The 14,760-nt window shown below is 35.8% G+C and overlaps 1 protein-coding gene across 2 annotated transcripts; it reads right to left on the bottom strand.

Moving 5' to 3' along the window:
• Positions 1-1,175: 1,175 nt before the first annotated feature.
• LOC132283086 (casein kinase 1-like protein HD16) lies at positions 1,176-12,203 on the bottom strand. 2 transcript variants are annotated; one of them, XM_059784981.1, is made up of 16 exons: positions 11,405-12,203; positions 7,906-8,037; positions 7,680-7,753; positions 7,517-7,586; positions 7,343-7,398; positions 6,152-6,223; positions 5,545-5,639; positions 5,382-5,448; positions 5,128-5,257; positions 4,824-5,042; positions 3,017-3,147; positions 2,530-2,704; positions 2,287-2,377; positions 2,048-2,205; positions 1,778-1,966; positions 1,176-1,682 (listed from the first exon to the last, which is right to left on the bottom strand). In XM_059784981.1, the coding sequence occupies exons 1-16, from the start codon at positions 11,759-11,761 to the stop codon at positions 1,623-1,625; spliced, it is 2,076 nt and encodes a 691-aa protein (XP_059640964.1). In that variant the 5' UTR covers positions 11,762-12,203; the 3' UTR covers positions 1,176-1,622. The 2 variants fall into 2 exon arrangements, with proteins under 2 accessions (XP_059640964.1, XP_059640963.1); XM_059784980.1 differs by having other exon boundaries at positions 3,017-3,159; positions 11,405-12,201.
• Between the last annotated feature and the right edge of the window lie 2,557 nt (positions 12,204-14,760).

Consider the following 14,760-nt stretch of genomic DNA (forward strand, 5'->3'; position numbering starts at 1 on the left):
CCCTTGGGTTACCTCATCCCTTTCTTCATTCTATCACTCCTACCAAATAGAGCATTAGGGTATTAAAATACATTGTATATACTTGAGTTTTAATACACCACCCGGAGAGGAGATATGGTAGCGTACGAGGGTGGGAACCTAGAGGGAGCCAACAAAGGATTCCGGTGATGGGAAGAGAACAAGGAGAGGAGAGAGAATGAAATAGGTGGTGTGTAGTAGCGTCAATGAAGGTGGAGGGTTTGGTACCCTTCTAGTGTTTGGTATGCATATATGGAATTTGGTTAAAATTGTCATTTCACAAAATTAAAATGATCATTGATTGATAATAATAGTGGTTAAAGTGGATCTCATGAGACCTCAACAAAGGGTGACTGTAAATCAGTTTTCAGAAAGCTTCACAAAAGCATGAGTGGGACTTGGGTAAATTGGTCGGCCAACGGATTAGCCCACGTCAAATTTAAGGTTTTAATATCTTAATCCACGGCAAACTCAAGTCCCATGAAATCTATCACAACTCAAATCATGCCATACCGCATGGGTTGAGTTGATTTTTCGAGCTCCTCGGGTCATTCCTTATTACTAATAAATAAACATTACAAAACTGTAAATTTCAACAAAAAAAAAGAAAAGAAAAGAGTAGCATGAAAATATTAAAACGGTAGCCACCAAGTGGTTCTCTTTGATACTTCGGTAGCATTTCGAATGGTTGCCTATATATATATATATATATAGTGTAAATCTAATGTGTCGGGTAGATTTACACCTAAAAAAAAAAAAAAAAAAACGACTAATTATTTTTAACCATTTTAACCAATATCAGATAAATTATGCTATTTACATAATCTTGGAGATGCTTAAAACTTGTTAACTTACTGAAAATTTTATTTTACTAAAGTTTCTATAACTAAAATTAGTATAATATCTTTTCTTTTTTCACTTTAAAATTTTAAAGCAAGCGTGTCAAGTTGAATACCCTATTATATATATCTATATATTTCTTGTATTTCAGGTTAGTAAAATCTTTGCCCAAATCCCGCTCAAAATAAATTTAGGTTTTAAAATTTAAACCCAATTCCAATCCCATGGTCCCAATACCTTGCCCACGCAAATTCAGGTTACTCGGGTTAGTCCCACCCCTACAAAAGAGAGTAAATTCAAAAAATCTGACAAGGTAATTTACCTATAAAAATAATAATAAATTAAATAAAAAACCTCCAGGCAGGAAGGCAAAAGACACATGAAGAAGGGAGAACGGAGACATGAATAAAATGATACAGATTAGGGGCTTATACCAAACTTGAGATAGGCATGAGCCCTCAACCAACTACTACTTAATACTTATTGTTCAAGACTATACAGAGGACTTTAAAAGGGTATTAAGTAATGACATCCACAATCCTTTCTCACAGATAATGGACACCATAGAAGGAGAGAATATCCACATAACACTAACAGACACAACATGAGACCCTATAATAGCTTCTTCGCTAGAACTCTACAATTAATTCAAATATGCACCTCTCAAAATTGCTCAAGCCTGTATGCCACTTGTGACAAACCGAGCCGAACCGGGTTTCATATTTTCCATGGCATCAGGAATCAACCCACCAACAATTTTAATCTTACGAAACTGTACGACCATAGCAAACAGATGCAAGGTAAAGATTTTTCGCCCACTTCTCCTGCAAACACCAACCCAAACAAAAGAGACCATAAATTACTCGAAGAATCAGCAGCAGAGACAAATCAACCGGTAAGACAACAACTATTAACTCACCTTTACATGTGTACTAGGAAAGGCAGAAGTGCGTAGTGTCTCCTGTGTTTCATCTGTTGGCTTTCTTCTTGGCACACTAAGAACAAAAGCAGCCTGGTCCCATGTTGCTGCAGTAGCAGTAATACGATATCCAGAATCCCACCGCCGATGAATACCTTCACTAGGGTAAAGAAAATCTAGTTCTACAACCTAAAATTACAAACATAGTCAGCCTAGGGTGTATAACTTGACATAATGGACATATTGATAGCAAACATGCAGTGTCCAAACCTGATCTGAAAATCCAGCCCCACGAGACATCACAATTCCCCATCTACTCCCCGAGGTGGCCATGGAGGTAACATAGAAACCCTCCTTCCATTTTTTGTTTATCCACTTGAAAGGAAATGAATCGCTAACTTTGTAGGACTGCTGCAAATACTGTGTACCTGAATTTAAATAATTAAAACTAAGAGAAACTTCTATCAAGCTAGTCGGAAAAGTATATTAATCGGAAAATTTGCACTAACCCTTCGACATTACTACTAATGAGCCCCCATTAGTAGCACCAGCTATTGCACTGATATAGTAATTCTTTTCCCACTGCTCCATTATCCATTCCTGAGAGAGAGTATTACTTTGTCAACTCAAATACAGCTCTACAAACTACGAAAAATGGTCTTGATGTTGAATAAATACAGTATCACTAGAATGAATTGCAGTAGGTTACGATAAGTCATTGCACTAGCTTAAATGGTGACACAAGCATGCACCTTGTGAAGAAAATACGGTGATAGTTCATAAACTTGTGCAGTGAAACCAGTGCCTGCATCCATGATTAGCGCCCACAAATTTTGACATGAAGCTACACTGCTGATAAACAAGCCATCTTCATTTCCTTTCTCAATGTGTTGGACAAGCCTTGCATCAGCCACATTATAGTGATACCTACAACAGGATAGCAACATGAGCAACCTCATCTTACCACATGGATATCAACACAAGCAATCTCACTCTTCACCACATTAACTTCATATTTCTGAACTCTGTTTTTCAGAAAAAATAAGGAAAACTGAAACAGAGAGACGAAAGACTAGAAGAAAAAATGATGAATACAAAATAGAAAGTACACAGAGAAGACTAGAAGAGAGAGAGAGAGAGACACTAACAAAGAAAACCAAAGGCTTAACAAGCATAGAACTCAAATTTTATTTTGCTTAACCAGGATAGATATAACGCAAGACGTGAGAAAAAATGTACCTTTGTTTCATAGGTCGACGGGCATTGTAAACACTAATCCATTGTGTTGCAGGCATCCCCATACGAACCTTCTTTTTTGGTTGTTCATCTTCTTCATCCTCTAAAGTCAGCCGGCCTCTCTTATGACCAACCTGATAGATAAGCTTCATATGGGTAAACTACAACATTAGGTGCATTTCAGAATTATATTTAATAAATCAAATCAATAATCAATAAGTATAGGGTTAAAGTGCATTAAACCCCCTAAACTTTTTCTCTCTCAAAAAACCCCCCAAACTATCTAAAAGACATTTAACCCCTAATCTTGTTGCAAAACGTAAGTCAGCAATTTGAAATCTAATGTTTAAGACGGCCACGTGACACGTTACAAAGCAAAAAATTTAAAAGACAAAAATAACCTTATAATAAATACAATACATATACGGTTATACATCCGTCCCCCCTCTCTCTCTCTTCAACCACAGTGGCCGCCACCGCTCTCTTCCCCCACCCCCACACAAATATTCTCTTCCCTCACAACCACGTCCACCATCTACGGCCGTCTTCAATCCACCTCCCTCTTTTTTTCTTTTTCTTTTTCTTTTTTTTCTTTATTTTATTTTATTTTATTTTATTTTATTTATTTGACCTCAACTCTGGCTACAAGAACGACGAAGAGGTGGAAATCATTCGACATAGATTTACTTTTGTTGATGAGATCCGCCGACCTCTGATCCGTTGCCAAAGATGTGGTAACGACTGTTGAAGCTTAGGATTTTGCAGGGGTCGATGTTTGGAGGGGAATTAATTGAAAGAATAGCACATAAGAAGCTTCAGTGCTTGTGGTCTGAGATTGAATCTCCAGCGGGTGGCAATTTTTATGGTTCAGTCAAGGGCTAATTCAAGGAAGGAAGGAATAGAAAGAACAGAGCTTCAATGGAGATCCCAACAAGTGTATGTGTGGGTTCAAAAAGTTCTTTTTCTCTCTGCAATACAGAATTAGAGAGAGTTTTTCTTGGAACCCAATTAAAGAACTCGGAATGGAAGGTGAACGAAAAGGATCAGGCCATGGAATAGGGATCCAATACCAATCGCTGATGCCATCGGGACCGACATTCAGCTACAGAAGCAACAAGGAGAAGATGAAGAAAAATGAGGCCGAGACCCATAAACAAACTTTCCACGTGTTACTAATTACGCCTTTGTTATATTGTACTTTCTTTTATTTTTATTTTTTTTTAGATTTTCTAAATTATTTTATTCAATTATGAGTGAAGTTCAGAGAGCTACTGGGTGTTCAATCCCAACACCAATTCCAAGACTCTTTAACACCATTTTCTGTTTTTCTGTTTGCTATTTTTGTCCCTCTCTATCACCCAATAGATAATTTGTTGAAGACTTTTTCAGTAGACCATGTGAAGATGAAGGAAGGGATTGTTTAGTGCTACAAATCAATAAAACTGAACAACTGTAATTAAATATGAAATCAGCCGCTAAGTTTGGAAGGATGAAGAGGAAATCAATGGCTGAGTTTGGATCAAACAGCAGTGAAGGCGCAAGTTAGCAAGGAATGATTTAGTCTATATATATATATATCTATAGGAGTATATATGGCAAAAAGGTAAATTAACTTTGTTGTTAACGGTTGGTTGACCAAATGTCATAAAATACAACAATCTCATAGTTCAGGGGGTTACTTTTAATTCAGGGGCGTTTGTTGCAATCCGGTCATAGTTCAGGGGGGCGTTAATGCACTTAACCCATAAGTATATAAGAAGTTTAGCTTGATAATGGAACATTGAAGAATGCAGAAGAACTTCAAAAGTACCTTCTGTGCACCATCAGTGTTAATTGGCCTAATATCTGGATTTGGACCCACTATCCCATCAAAGAGGGAAATATATTTTGCATAATTAGGTTCCTCGTCAAACTTCAAGTTCACCACATATTCAACAAACAGCCTGAAAGGTTGTGGACAAAAGCAACATAGAGTTTCTGGAGATGTTGCCATCTTCTTTTTGCAAACAAGAAACCCTTTGTTCTCACCCTAAGAAAAGTAATATTGATATCATGTCAAAAAATTATACACAATAGTATAAAAACTTTAATAACAATTAATTCAGAAATTCAACCTGGTATCCTTGCCAAGGCAAACGACCACGGAGTAGGAAAATGAGCGTGTAAGCAAGAGATTCTAGATCATCTCTCCTGCTACCAGTTCTGCCTAAATGAGCATGCACACTAGCATAACGGACTGTTCCCCTGCCAGAGCAGAAAGCATATTGGCCAAGGAGTAATAATAATTTAAAAATGAAAATAAAGAACCAATGATAAAAGAAACTGCATAAAATTTTTGCAAACTAACAAAACATAATGATTGCTGTACCTGAAAACATCTGGCTTCTGGTCATACTCAACATGAAGACCAGTTGAACCATCTCGCCATCTAGTAGCTAATAGCCAAAACAGAATACAACAATAATTGGATACTTCACACTTCATGGGAATAATAGTTTAAGATTAAGGAGAATGTGATTAAAAAAAAATACCTAATCCTAAATCTACCAAAAACAGCTTTTTCTCATCCGGAGTTCCTGCAGGACCAAGCAAAAAGTTCTCAGGCTTTACATCGCCATGAACATACCTGCCAAATTTCTTAAAATTAGTTGAAGAGAGTATAATTCACAATTTCCAAAAATAGCATATATACATTCTAACAAGAGTCGGTGTCAGTCATATTCATACTCAATTATTAAAAAATGAAAAGGCAAGAATCATTTTTTTTTTAAACGAAAAGGCAAGAATCATAGTTGGACCATAAATTTCTTATTCATAGAAATAAATCCTAAAAAGGGGAATTGGATGGTCAGTCTGAAGGGATTACACCATTTTCCTACGTCAAACCTTTAAATTTATGAAAGCATAATGGCTAATGAGGATAAAAAGTTATTTATAGGGTTCATCTCAGACAAATGAAAGAATTTAACAAATCAGCCCCCATAGAGTACAGATAATCATTGCAAAGAAGGAAAACCAATCTAAATGTTTCCACAAGATACCTGACAGAAATAAAATGAAACAGAAAAGAAAAACGCAAAAGAAAACAAATCAAGATGACTTAAAAGACAAACAAAATGTTGTAGTAGAAAACCTCACCCTCTAGAGTGCATCTTCTCCAATATAGATATTGCTTCAATTGCAATGCATGCTACCATTTCAATGGACATCCTGGAATTTCAGAAGAAGAAAAGAATATAATAGTAAATACATGGAAACCAAGATTACAATGACATGTTTCTTCACCTAATTCAATCCAAATTTTCCTACTATTTTTTTTGAAATCACACAAAATTTATTTAGTTTTATATTTCTCAGAGTATATTAACAAATTTACAAAAAAAAAAAAAGAAAATAGGATGAACTATTCCCAATTACTAAAAGATGTTTTTTTTTTTTTTTTTTTTTTTTTTTTTTTTTTTTTTTTAACAAGTACGAATGCCTGAAAAATATTAAATGAGTCATTTTTTCGGAACTTCCAATTCAGGTTCTTCTGAATGTGACCAAATATTCCAACTTTACAGCCAATTTTTTTTTATAAATAAAAAATTTCAGAGTAATAAAGTTGACAAGTTATTAAGCCAATGTGGAAATAGAAAAATAAATATTGTACTATGGTAAACCCTCCCCCAATTAATACTTAAATAGTTAATAGTTTTGATAATTATTGTAGGAACAAACATTCAATGGTGGTATAAATAATTTATATATATATATATGCATGTGTTTAAATAAGTAATTCCGTGGTGGATAATTAATGATCTCTTTCCTAATAATGGATTATTTCAGAAAAAAAAAAAAAGTTATATAATTATGAATCATTGAAATGGAAATGTACATAGATATGCGAGCGCACACACAGAAGGAATACTAATAAATTCTCACCTAAGTTCAAATATATGAAATTCTCAATGAGTTAAAATAAATGAGTTAAGTTGTCTATGTTCTCAATATTTCAGTCAATAATTAAATAATATAACATTAGGAGTGTATTTTGTGTTTTCTTTTTCTTTTTGTTCTTAATGTTGAATATGTATGTAACGTCAATCTTGTTCTAATTTTCTGCATGGGAAGTGAAAAATTGTTGACTTATTGGAAACGGAAAAAGATTAATACTTTCTAATTCTATTAATTGATAAATATTGTGTCTCCCACGTAGTTATTAGAGAGTTCTTTTTTCACGGAATAATAATTGTTAGAGAGTTGACTGTAATGGAAAGTCGGGAAATAAGTAACATAAGTCGATTATGTAAAGATAAGTAACATAAGTCGATTGTTCAATATACGCACGTATGAGAGTTATTGTTCCAAACATCCCACAAGCTTGGTCCCAGCATATCCATGACCTGTAGATGTCAAAATCTTCAGTTATACAGCCAATCTAAAACCAGGCAGAGGCAGACTGAGCAAATGGAATACTCGAATTTCATAAAATCAGAACCACCAAAATTAACAATAGCTTACCATGATGTAATAGTCACCGTGTCTACCTTTGTAGTGTACTCGAGGTACACCATGACTGCCGCCAAGAGTACTGTATGGATGACAAAAAACTAGTAATTATTCAAGCATATGATGATAGTACTGTATGAAAGCCAAAATTATGACAATAACCAAAAAACCATACTTGTAAACTTGCCACTCGTATGGTGGTCCATAATTACATCCTTTGCTACTTCGATGCTCAAATTTTAAGGCCACCTAAAATGCACAGGAAAATTCTATTGTTATTGAATGAAGAAAAGAAGGACGAGGTGAGGCCACTTAAAACGATAACTTTTTTTATTTGTGGAAGAAGAAGATGAGGAGGAGATCAAACTTAATGGACAAAAGATGCAAAATTCTCTACATACCTCTGCAGCTCCGGGGCCAGTTCTATCATTAATATTACCACCAGAAACACGGCGACCTACATACACTTGGCCAAAGCCTCCCTTGCCAAGCTTTTTTTCTATTCTGTACAAAGGGGAACCACCAACTTGAACCTGTAGTGAAGAAACCACGAAATTAGATACATGTAAATATCAACCTTAAATTTCTTGTTACCACAAATTTTAAAAACCTTAGTAAACAAAGGGTAAGACTTAAGTGTGTAGAGCATTCAATGTGGTTCCAATTCTATTTTTGATTTTCCAGCTCAAAATTTCATGTTTCCAATTTCTAATACAAACAACTACAATCAGAAATTATGTCGTGCTATTATGAAATCAGCACTAGCTAATAGTTGACTCAATATATATAAACACCAAAGAAGTAAAAGAAACTTCAATCAGATACCATGCTGTGCAATTATGAAATCAGCACATGCAAATAGTTGACTCAATGTAAACAACACCAAAGAGTAAAAGTTGGCTAGTTAATTTCTCAAGGAGTATTCAACCTCCTAAGCTAACAATGGCCTCTCATGCTTTCCCTTTCTAGTTGCTTGATTCACAAGCACTTCGAAAATAACTCCTTTGTTCTGATCCCAATATCATAACCTTCTCATCCCCATATTTAAAAGGAGAACTGAACCCTCCCAATTAAAAATTGTGCTCTAAACTGGTCTTTCTCCTCTGCGTCACCTGTACTCACCGGCACTGGCGAGGGTGTCCATGTTGACATGACAAGACACGGGATATGCGTCGGACCCTTCACTGTATTGACCAGACACAGGTTGTTGACAAACACACTGAGTTAGGAAGCTCGGGTTAATCAGTAATGGTGGTTTGGCCATTTGGTTAGGGACGTACTGGTATTCACGTGTTATATGCCAAGACTTAAGGACCAAGTGGAGTGTGTTATTCACACTTGTATAATAATTAATAATATACATTTTTTTTTACATGTGTGCAAGCATTTCTTACACGATAATATTTATTTCCTTTGGTTAAGTTAAAGAAATAATTAGGTCTACAAAAAGTATAATTATTATACCTATCGGCTATTACACTCATAGCCTTTTTACGGTTTTATAAAAAATAAAATAAAAAATTCAAAAAGAAAAAGAAAAATGAATGACTATGTAAACTAGTACTCTGTAATTTTTAATTTGGAATTTGGAATATATGACGATAGGTAACTACGAGTCTAGGATAGCTGTACCGTTGCAAGTAACCCACTAACCTATGCAATTATGCTATATAGTATATATTTATATGTGTTACAACTATAACCCACTAACCCATAAGTTGTAACACAGAAGTGTTAATTGTGTGATATGCGGTGACTGTCAGTGGTGGGTTACACACATTTGGAAAGTTTGCTGACTTTGCTCAATGCAATATATGGAATGGAGGTTGCTAAACAAATGCATGCAGGCGTGTTAAAAATAAACATTATCGTGTAAGAAACGCGTGCAGGAGTGTAAAAATAAACATTATCGTGTAAGAAAAGCGTGCACGTGTCATGTGTGTAAAAAATTAAAAATAACAATAATAATAAAAAACAGTATGTCATTAATTACAAGCGTGAATAACACACTCCACTTGGTCCTCAAGTCTAAGCATATAACATGTGAATACCTATCCAAAACTCTACGTTCCTAACCAGACAGCCAAACCACCATTACCTATTAACCTGAGCTTCCTAACACAACATTTTTGTCAACAGCCATGTCCGGTCTGTACAGTGAAGGATCCGACGCATATCTCGTGTCCATGTTGAAACAGTTACCCTCGCCAGCGAGTCCACAGGTGTCATTCCTGAGGCATTTACCCCAAGCTCAAAGAATTAAAACAAGCTTGACCTAAAATCCACCGTTCAGATATTGAAAAAAGGAAAGCGATAAAAAAAATCCACATTGATTCAATGAAATTTTTTTCCACGCGTTAAAAATTGAATAATCGAGTTGTCACTCCTTTATGTCAACGCTTTATATAGTAATTCTACAACTATAATTGCTTCGACTTTTCCCCAGTCATACAAACCATTCAGTAGGTTAAAAAAATTAAGAATCCTAATCAAATATGTCTCAACACAACTCAAGGTTCTATCTCAACAGATTTCAAATTTTGTCAAAGAAACATTAAGTTAGAACCTCCAAGTAGGAATGGAAAATAACATTGGAGTGAGGGAAACAGCCAATATAGGAGACAAGGGAAAAAGATGAATGGAATATTCTTGGCATAAATTCTTTCACGAGGAAAAGCTGGGTGAAAAAAACTAGAACAATCAGATCTCTGACCATTCATATATGCGGCGACATGTGCCATCCACACAATGTGAACGGCCAAAAAGTACAAAAACTAACAAATTGCCAATTGCCAAATGAACATGCGAGAAATACTTTTGCATATTCCTCCAAATCGGGAAAATACTATATTTTTTCTAATTAGTGTGAGGAATCCTCCAAATTTCTAGATTATACGCTACAGATTATACGGATATGCAACTAGAAAACCCATAATGCTTGGTTATAAAATAACCAAAAAGTCAAAACCAATGTAACACTGCACAAAATTCCGCTGCTCTGTACAAGTAGAGTTGGTCTTAGTTCTCACTATGTACACCATAATGGCAAGCACCAAAGTAGCACTGCACAAGATGCTTTAGTGCAAAGTAATTATTTCATTGCTATCATAACCAAATAACTAGTTCTCCCATCATTTAATAAGATATCGCCCATCTAATCATCTAATTAACAGGAGAATACTCCCAATGATTAAGGAAAACGAGGACAATAGCATGTATGGTAGGTCGTGATAACAAACGTCACAATATAAAAAGGGATACCAAATCCATCAACATATCTAATGTCCCCTGGAATAAATCCAAAAAGGGTAAGATCTAAAGGCAGTACAATTTCAAAGATCAAGGAAATGCACAAAATGATTATATATGACCTAGGCCACGCCAACATAATATTGAATTGAATGGTAACAGTTAAAAACTCCATGATCTCACTAAAGAAATCTTTCTACAGTAGTAACACCATACAAGAATAATGAAAGACAAAAGGCCCCTAACGGTCAAATACTCGGATCAAACTTACAACCTACAAACACCAAAAAGCAAATCCTCCTTTCACCCTCGATACCAGAACCACATGTATCATAAGAACTTTAATAAACATTAAATTTCTATTTTAATAGCTATTATTATGATTATTTTTTAATTTGCAATCGTAAACAAACTGCACGAAAAGAATACACCTAAATGATATCAGAATTTTTAATACCATAAATAACACAAATAATACCATAAATCCCAGAAAGAATCAAGAAAAAAATTAGTTTTTCCAAGTATCTGCCCGAACCATTTACTTTTACCATCACAATCCACCAAAAAAAAAAAAACACATATTTCAAAATATCAACTAATAAAGTACCAAAATACATGACGATACAAAATGTATATAGTAAAAAAACTCACCCTTTCAGGAAGGGGGGCCGTGCTTCCCTCATCTTCACCGGCATGAGCCTTTTCCGCGCTCCGAGCACCACTATTGTAATCATCCATCGGCTTATCCCCTACTTCCTCCCCCTGAATGCCACCTCCTACACGGACTGGTTCTTCCAAAACCCTGTCTTCAACCTGCCTTGCCTCTGCTGCCACCGCCGCCGCAACTACGTTTTCATCGACCGGCTGATCGTTCCCGGGCACCTCTGCGGCTGCTCGCCTTCTCCGAGTCCTCGTCGCAATCGCCTCACCTTCAATCGGATTAGGATTAGGATTAGGCTGCTGCTTCGCTGCCCGGCCCCGGCGCACTCCGCTACGCAGTACAGGCATCGTTCATCGTTCAAATTTCATCCCCATTAAACCCTAATTTTTGCTCAAACCTTTCCACGTGCAATTTCAGATAAACACACCTCTCAATCGATCAACCAAACAAGGACACTAACAATCACAAGAACAAAAATTTTAAAATAAAACTATTGCGTTGATGATCACAGAAAGATGTATCAGAAAAATCAGAAGAAGAGAAAAATGCCCACGACGACAAAGATGATATGAATGTATCAAAATCTGAACTTTTCTTCAACAATTTACGATCAGAGACCGAGTAAACAAGAACGGCACTGCAGAAGCTGATAATTGAAGGTTCCAAAGATTGAAATCATTTAGGGATCTCTAGAGAGAGACAATTTCGAAGCACAGAGAGAGGGCTTCGAGCACTTCGGAGACTCAAAAAGAGAATATATGGTTTATTGTATATATAATTATATATACATACGGAGTATATGTTTATATATGTAAATAATACGAAGAAATAGGTTTTTCAATGAGAAGAGTGAACGAGAACCGTCGATGATCGTGAGATGAACGATTGGATTCGGTGTTTGTTGGTATTAGAGCTTTTAAAAAATGTGTGAGAAAATTGAGATATTAAGAACGAAAGAGTATGAAATTACCAGATAGGGCTTTTGAATTGGGAATTTTCCGACAAACCTAACTAGTACTGCAACGTATGAAAGACAAAAGAGACTTGTTTTCAAAACATGATTTTTGTAATAAGAATCTGGATAGAGGGATGATTTATTCAGGGCCTTCGCTTGGATCAGATCATCTTCCGGGTCATAAAGTACAATTTGTAAAAGGTAAAATTTTTGTAATTTTTTATATACGAAAATTAAAACCGTATATATATGATATATACATAACAAATACGCCGTCTCCTTCCCTCTCTTTCCCTCTCTTCTGGGTTTGCCACTTAACGGGGACGGGGGATATTTGATAATATTTTATTTATTTCCCAAAAAAACCAGAACTCTGTTACTCCGTCCACGTGTGTTCATAAAATTAATGGCAGAAAAAGAAAAATAATTATTAAGAAGGAACAGAGATAATAAGTGGACATACCTAGAAAATAGAAAAAAAGAAAGTAATCCTCCATTTATTTGTTTGTTTCATGGGTGAATTGTTTGAGTTTAAAGTAGATATAAAAATTTGTAGAGCAATTTGAAGGCATGATTTTTTTGTTTAATTATTTTTGTACTCTTAAGTTTCTTTGTTATGCAAATACTTATGTACATAACATCCCAAAGTAGTTTGTAATTTAAGTCAATCTAAGTTGTACGCGACATCCCAACATAATCCTATTGGATGATATTCATTGACTCTAATTGGAGAAATACTAGTTCAACTTATAATCTACTTAACATCCCAAGCATTACGCAATTTGTTTCATACTTATGTTATATGTAAAATCTCAAGCAAAATCCTATTGAAGAGAGTAATTGCAATACGTAATTGAGTAGGAGAATGATTATGAACAAACATGAAGAGATAGAAAGAGAAACACCAACATACACCGAGCTTCTTCTTCAGTTCTAGAACAACAAATTATGAATTAATGAACCAATAATTTTCAGACAAAGTAAAGAAAATTTACTGTACAGGAATTCAAGTTGAACCACGTAAACAACATGAATTTAGAATGAGCCAACAATTGTTCAGACAAAGGGAATAAATTTGATGATAATCAAAGAAATTTCACAAACCCAAAATAAAATATCAAAGACCAAGGAGAAAGAGGAAGACGAAACAAACACAGAGTAAGCTTCTTCGACAATAGAAGAAGCACAAGAGCGAGTCGTCAGGTTTTCAGGGACAGCAACTGACACGATCTGCACCTACCACTCTCATTCCAACTAGTTCTTTTAGGTTGGGGATAGTGTGTTATCGATGTTAGCAGCCGGGTCATTACAGGTCACAGTGTCCTCAAGGCTTACCCGGTAATGGAGCTTGTTTTGGGTGTGGTCAGTAGGGGCCATATGAAGAGAGATTGTCCACAACATGAAGGCAGTATAGTCAATGGTAGGGGGTCATAGTAGAAACTAGCGCAGTCGGCCATATTTCAGTCAGGGTTTTGACCACCACCACCACCACAACCCACTATGTCATCTCAGGGTTGACGACCAGCTAAGGGAGCCCTTTCTAATGCACCTACACAACAGTCAGGCTATTATGCTAGTGGATCTCAAGGACAAAGGACCCAGGGTAGAGTGTATGCAGTTACTTCGGCTATCGTTCTAGTTGAGCTATCCTTTGGTCCATCAGTTGTCAGAGGTATGTTTCTTGTGTTTCATTTATGGGCTAGAATATTACTTGATTCTAGTGTATCCTATTCATTCATTGCATCATCTTTTGCACATGCATTGGGGTTGGAGGTGAGTCAGTTAGATAGATCGCTTAGTATTAATACACTTGTCGGAGTCACGATTATTTTTTATAGAGTATGTCATAGATGTGCTATTACGATTACGGCATGGATATTCGAGTTTGATCTTGTGACGGCTCAAGTTTTTCAACCCGATGCACCAATGATGAACCGAAAGAATGACCCGTTAACGGATTCAAAATACGGAAGTGAAAGAAACAAAATGGCCACTAGAGATGTACGTCATCCCTTAGGCACCAATATGACTTCCCATGAAGCCATGAAACTCAAATGAGTCAAGCAAATGAAGCAAGAATGCCTAACCCGAAAAGAAACGTACCAAGGGCAAAATGGTCATTTCATACTAAAATGAGTGCCATCGTGCACACCATTGGAAGGTCAACAAAAAATGAATAAATTTAGACTCAAGAATTATCTGATTTTGAGTCCGAATGAAAAAGATATGAAATCAAAACAAAGCGACCTTCCCCGTTTAAGAGTTACCACGAACCTATCTCACTAAAACTAGAATAACTCACACTATAGATGGAGTTTTGATGAGTGGTTGGTACCATTGGAAAGCTAACTTCAAACTCTTAAATTTAGATCACAGAACGACCCAGTTTGG

This window comes from Cornus florida, unplaced genomic scaffold (genome assembly GCF_030987335.1).
Source record: "Cornus florida cultivar Cherokee Brave unplaced genomic scaffold, ASM3098733v1 CherokeeBrave_3.0.0_Hap2_Chr11, whole genome shotgun sequence".
Lineage (NCBI taxonomy): Eukaryota > Viridiplantae > Streptophyta > Magnoliopsida > Cornales > Cornaceae > Cornus > Cornus florida.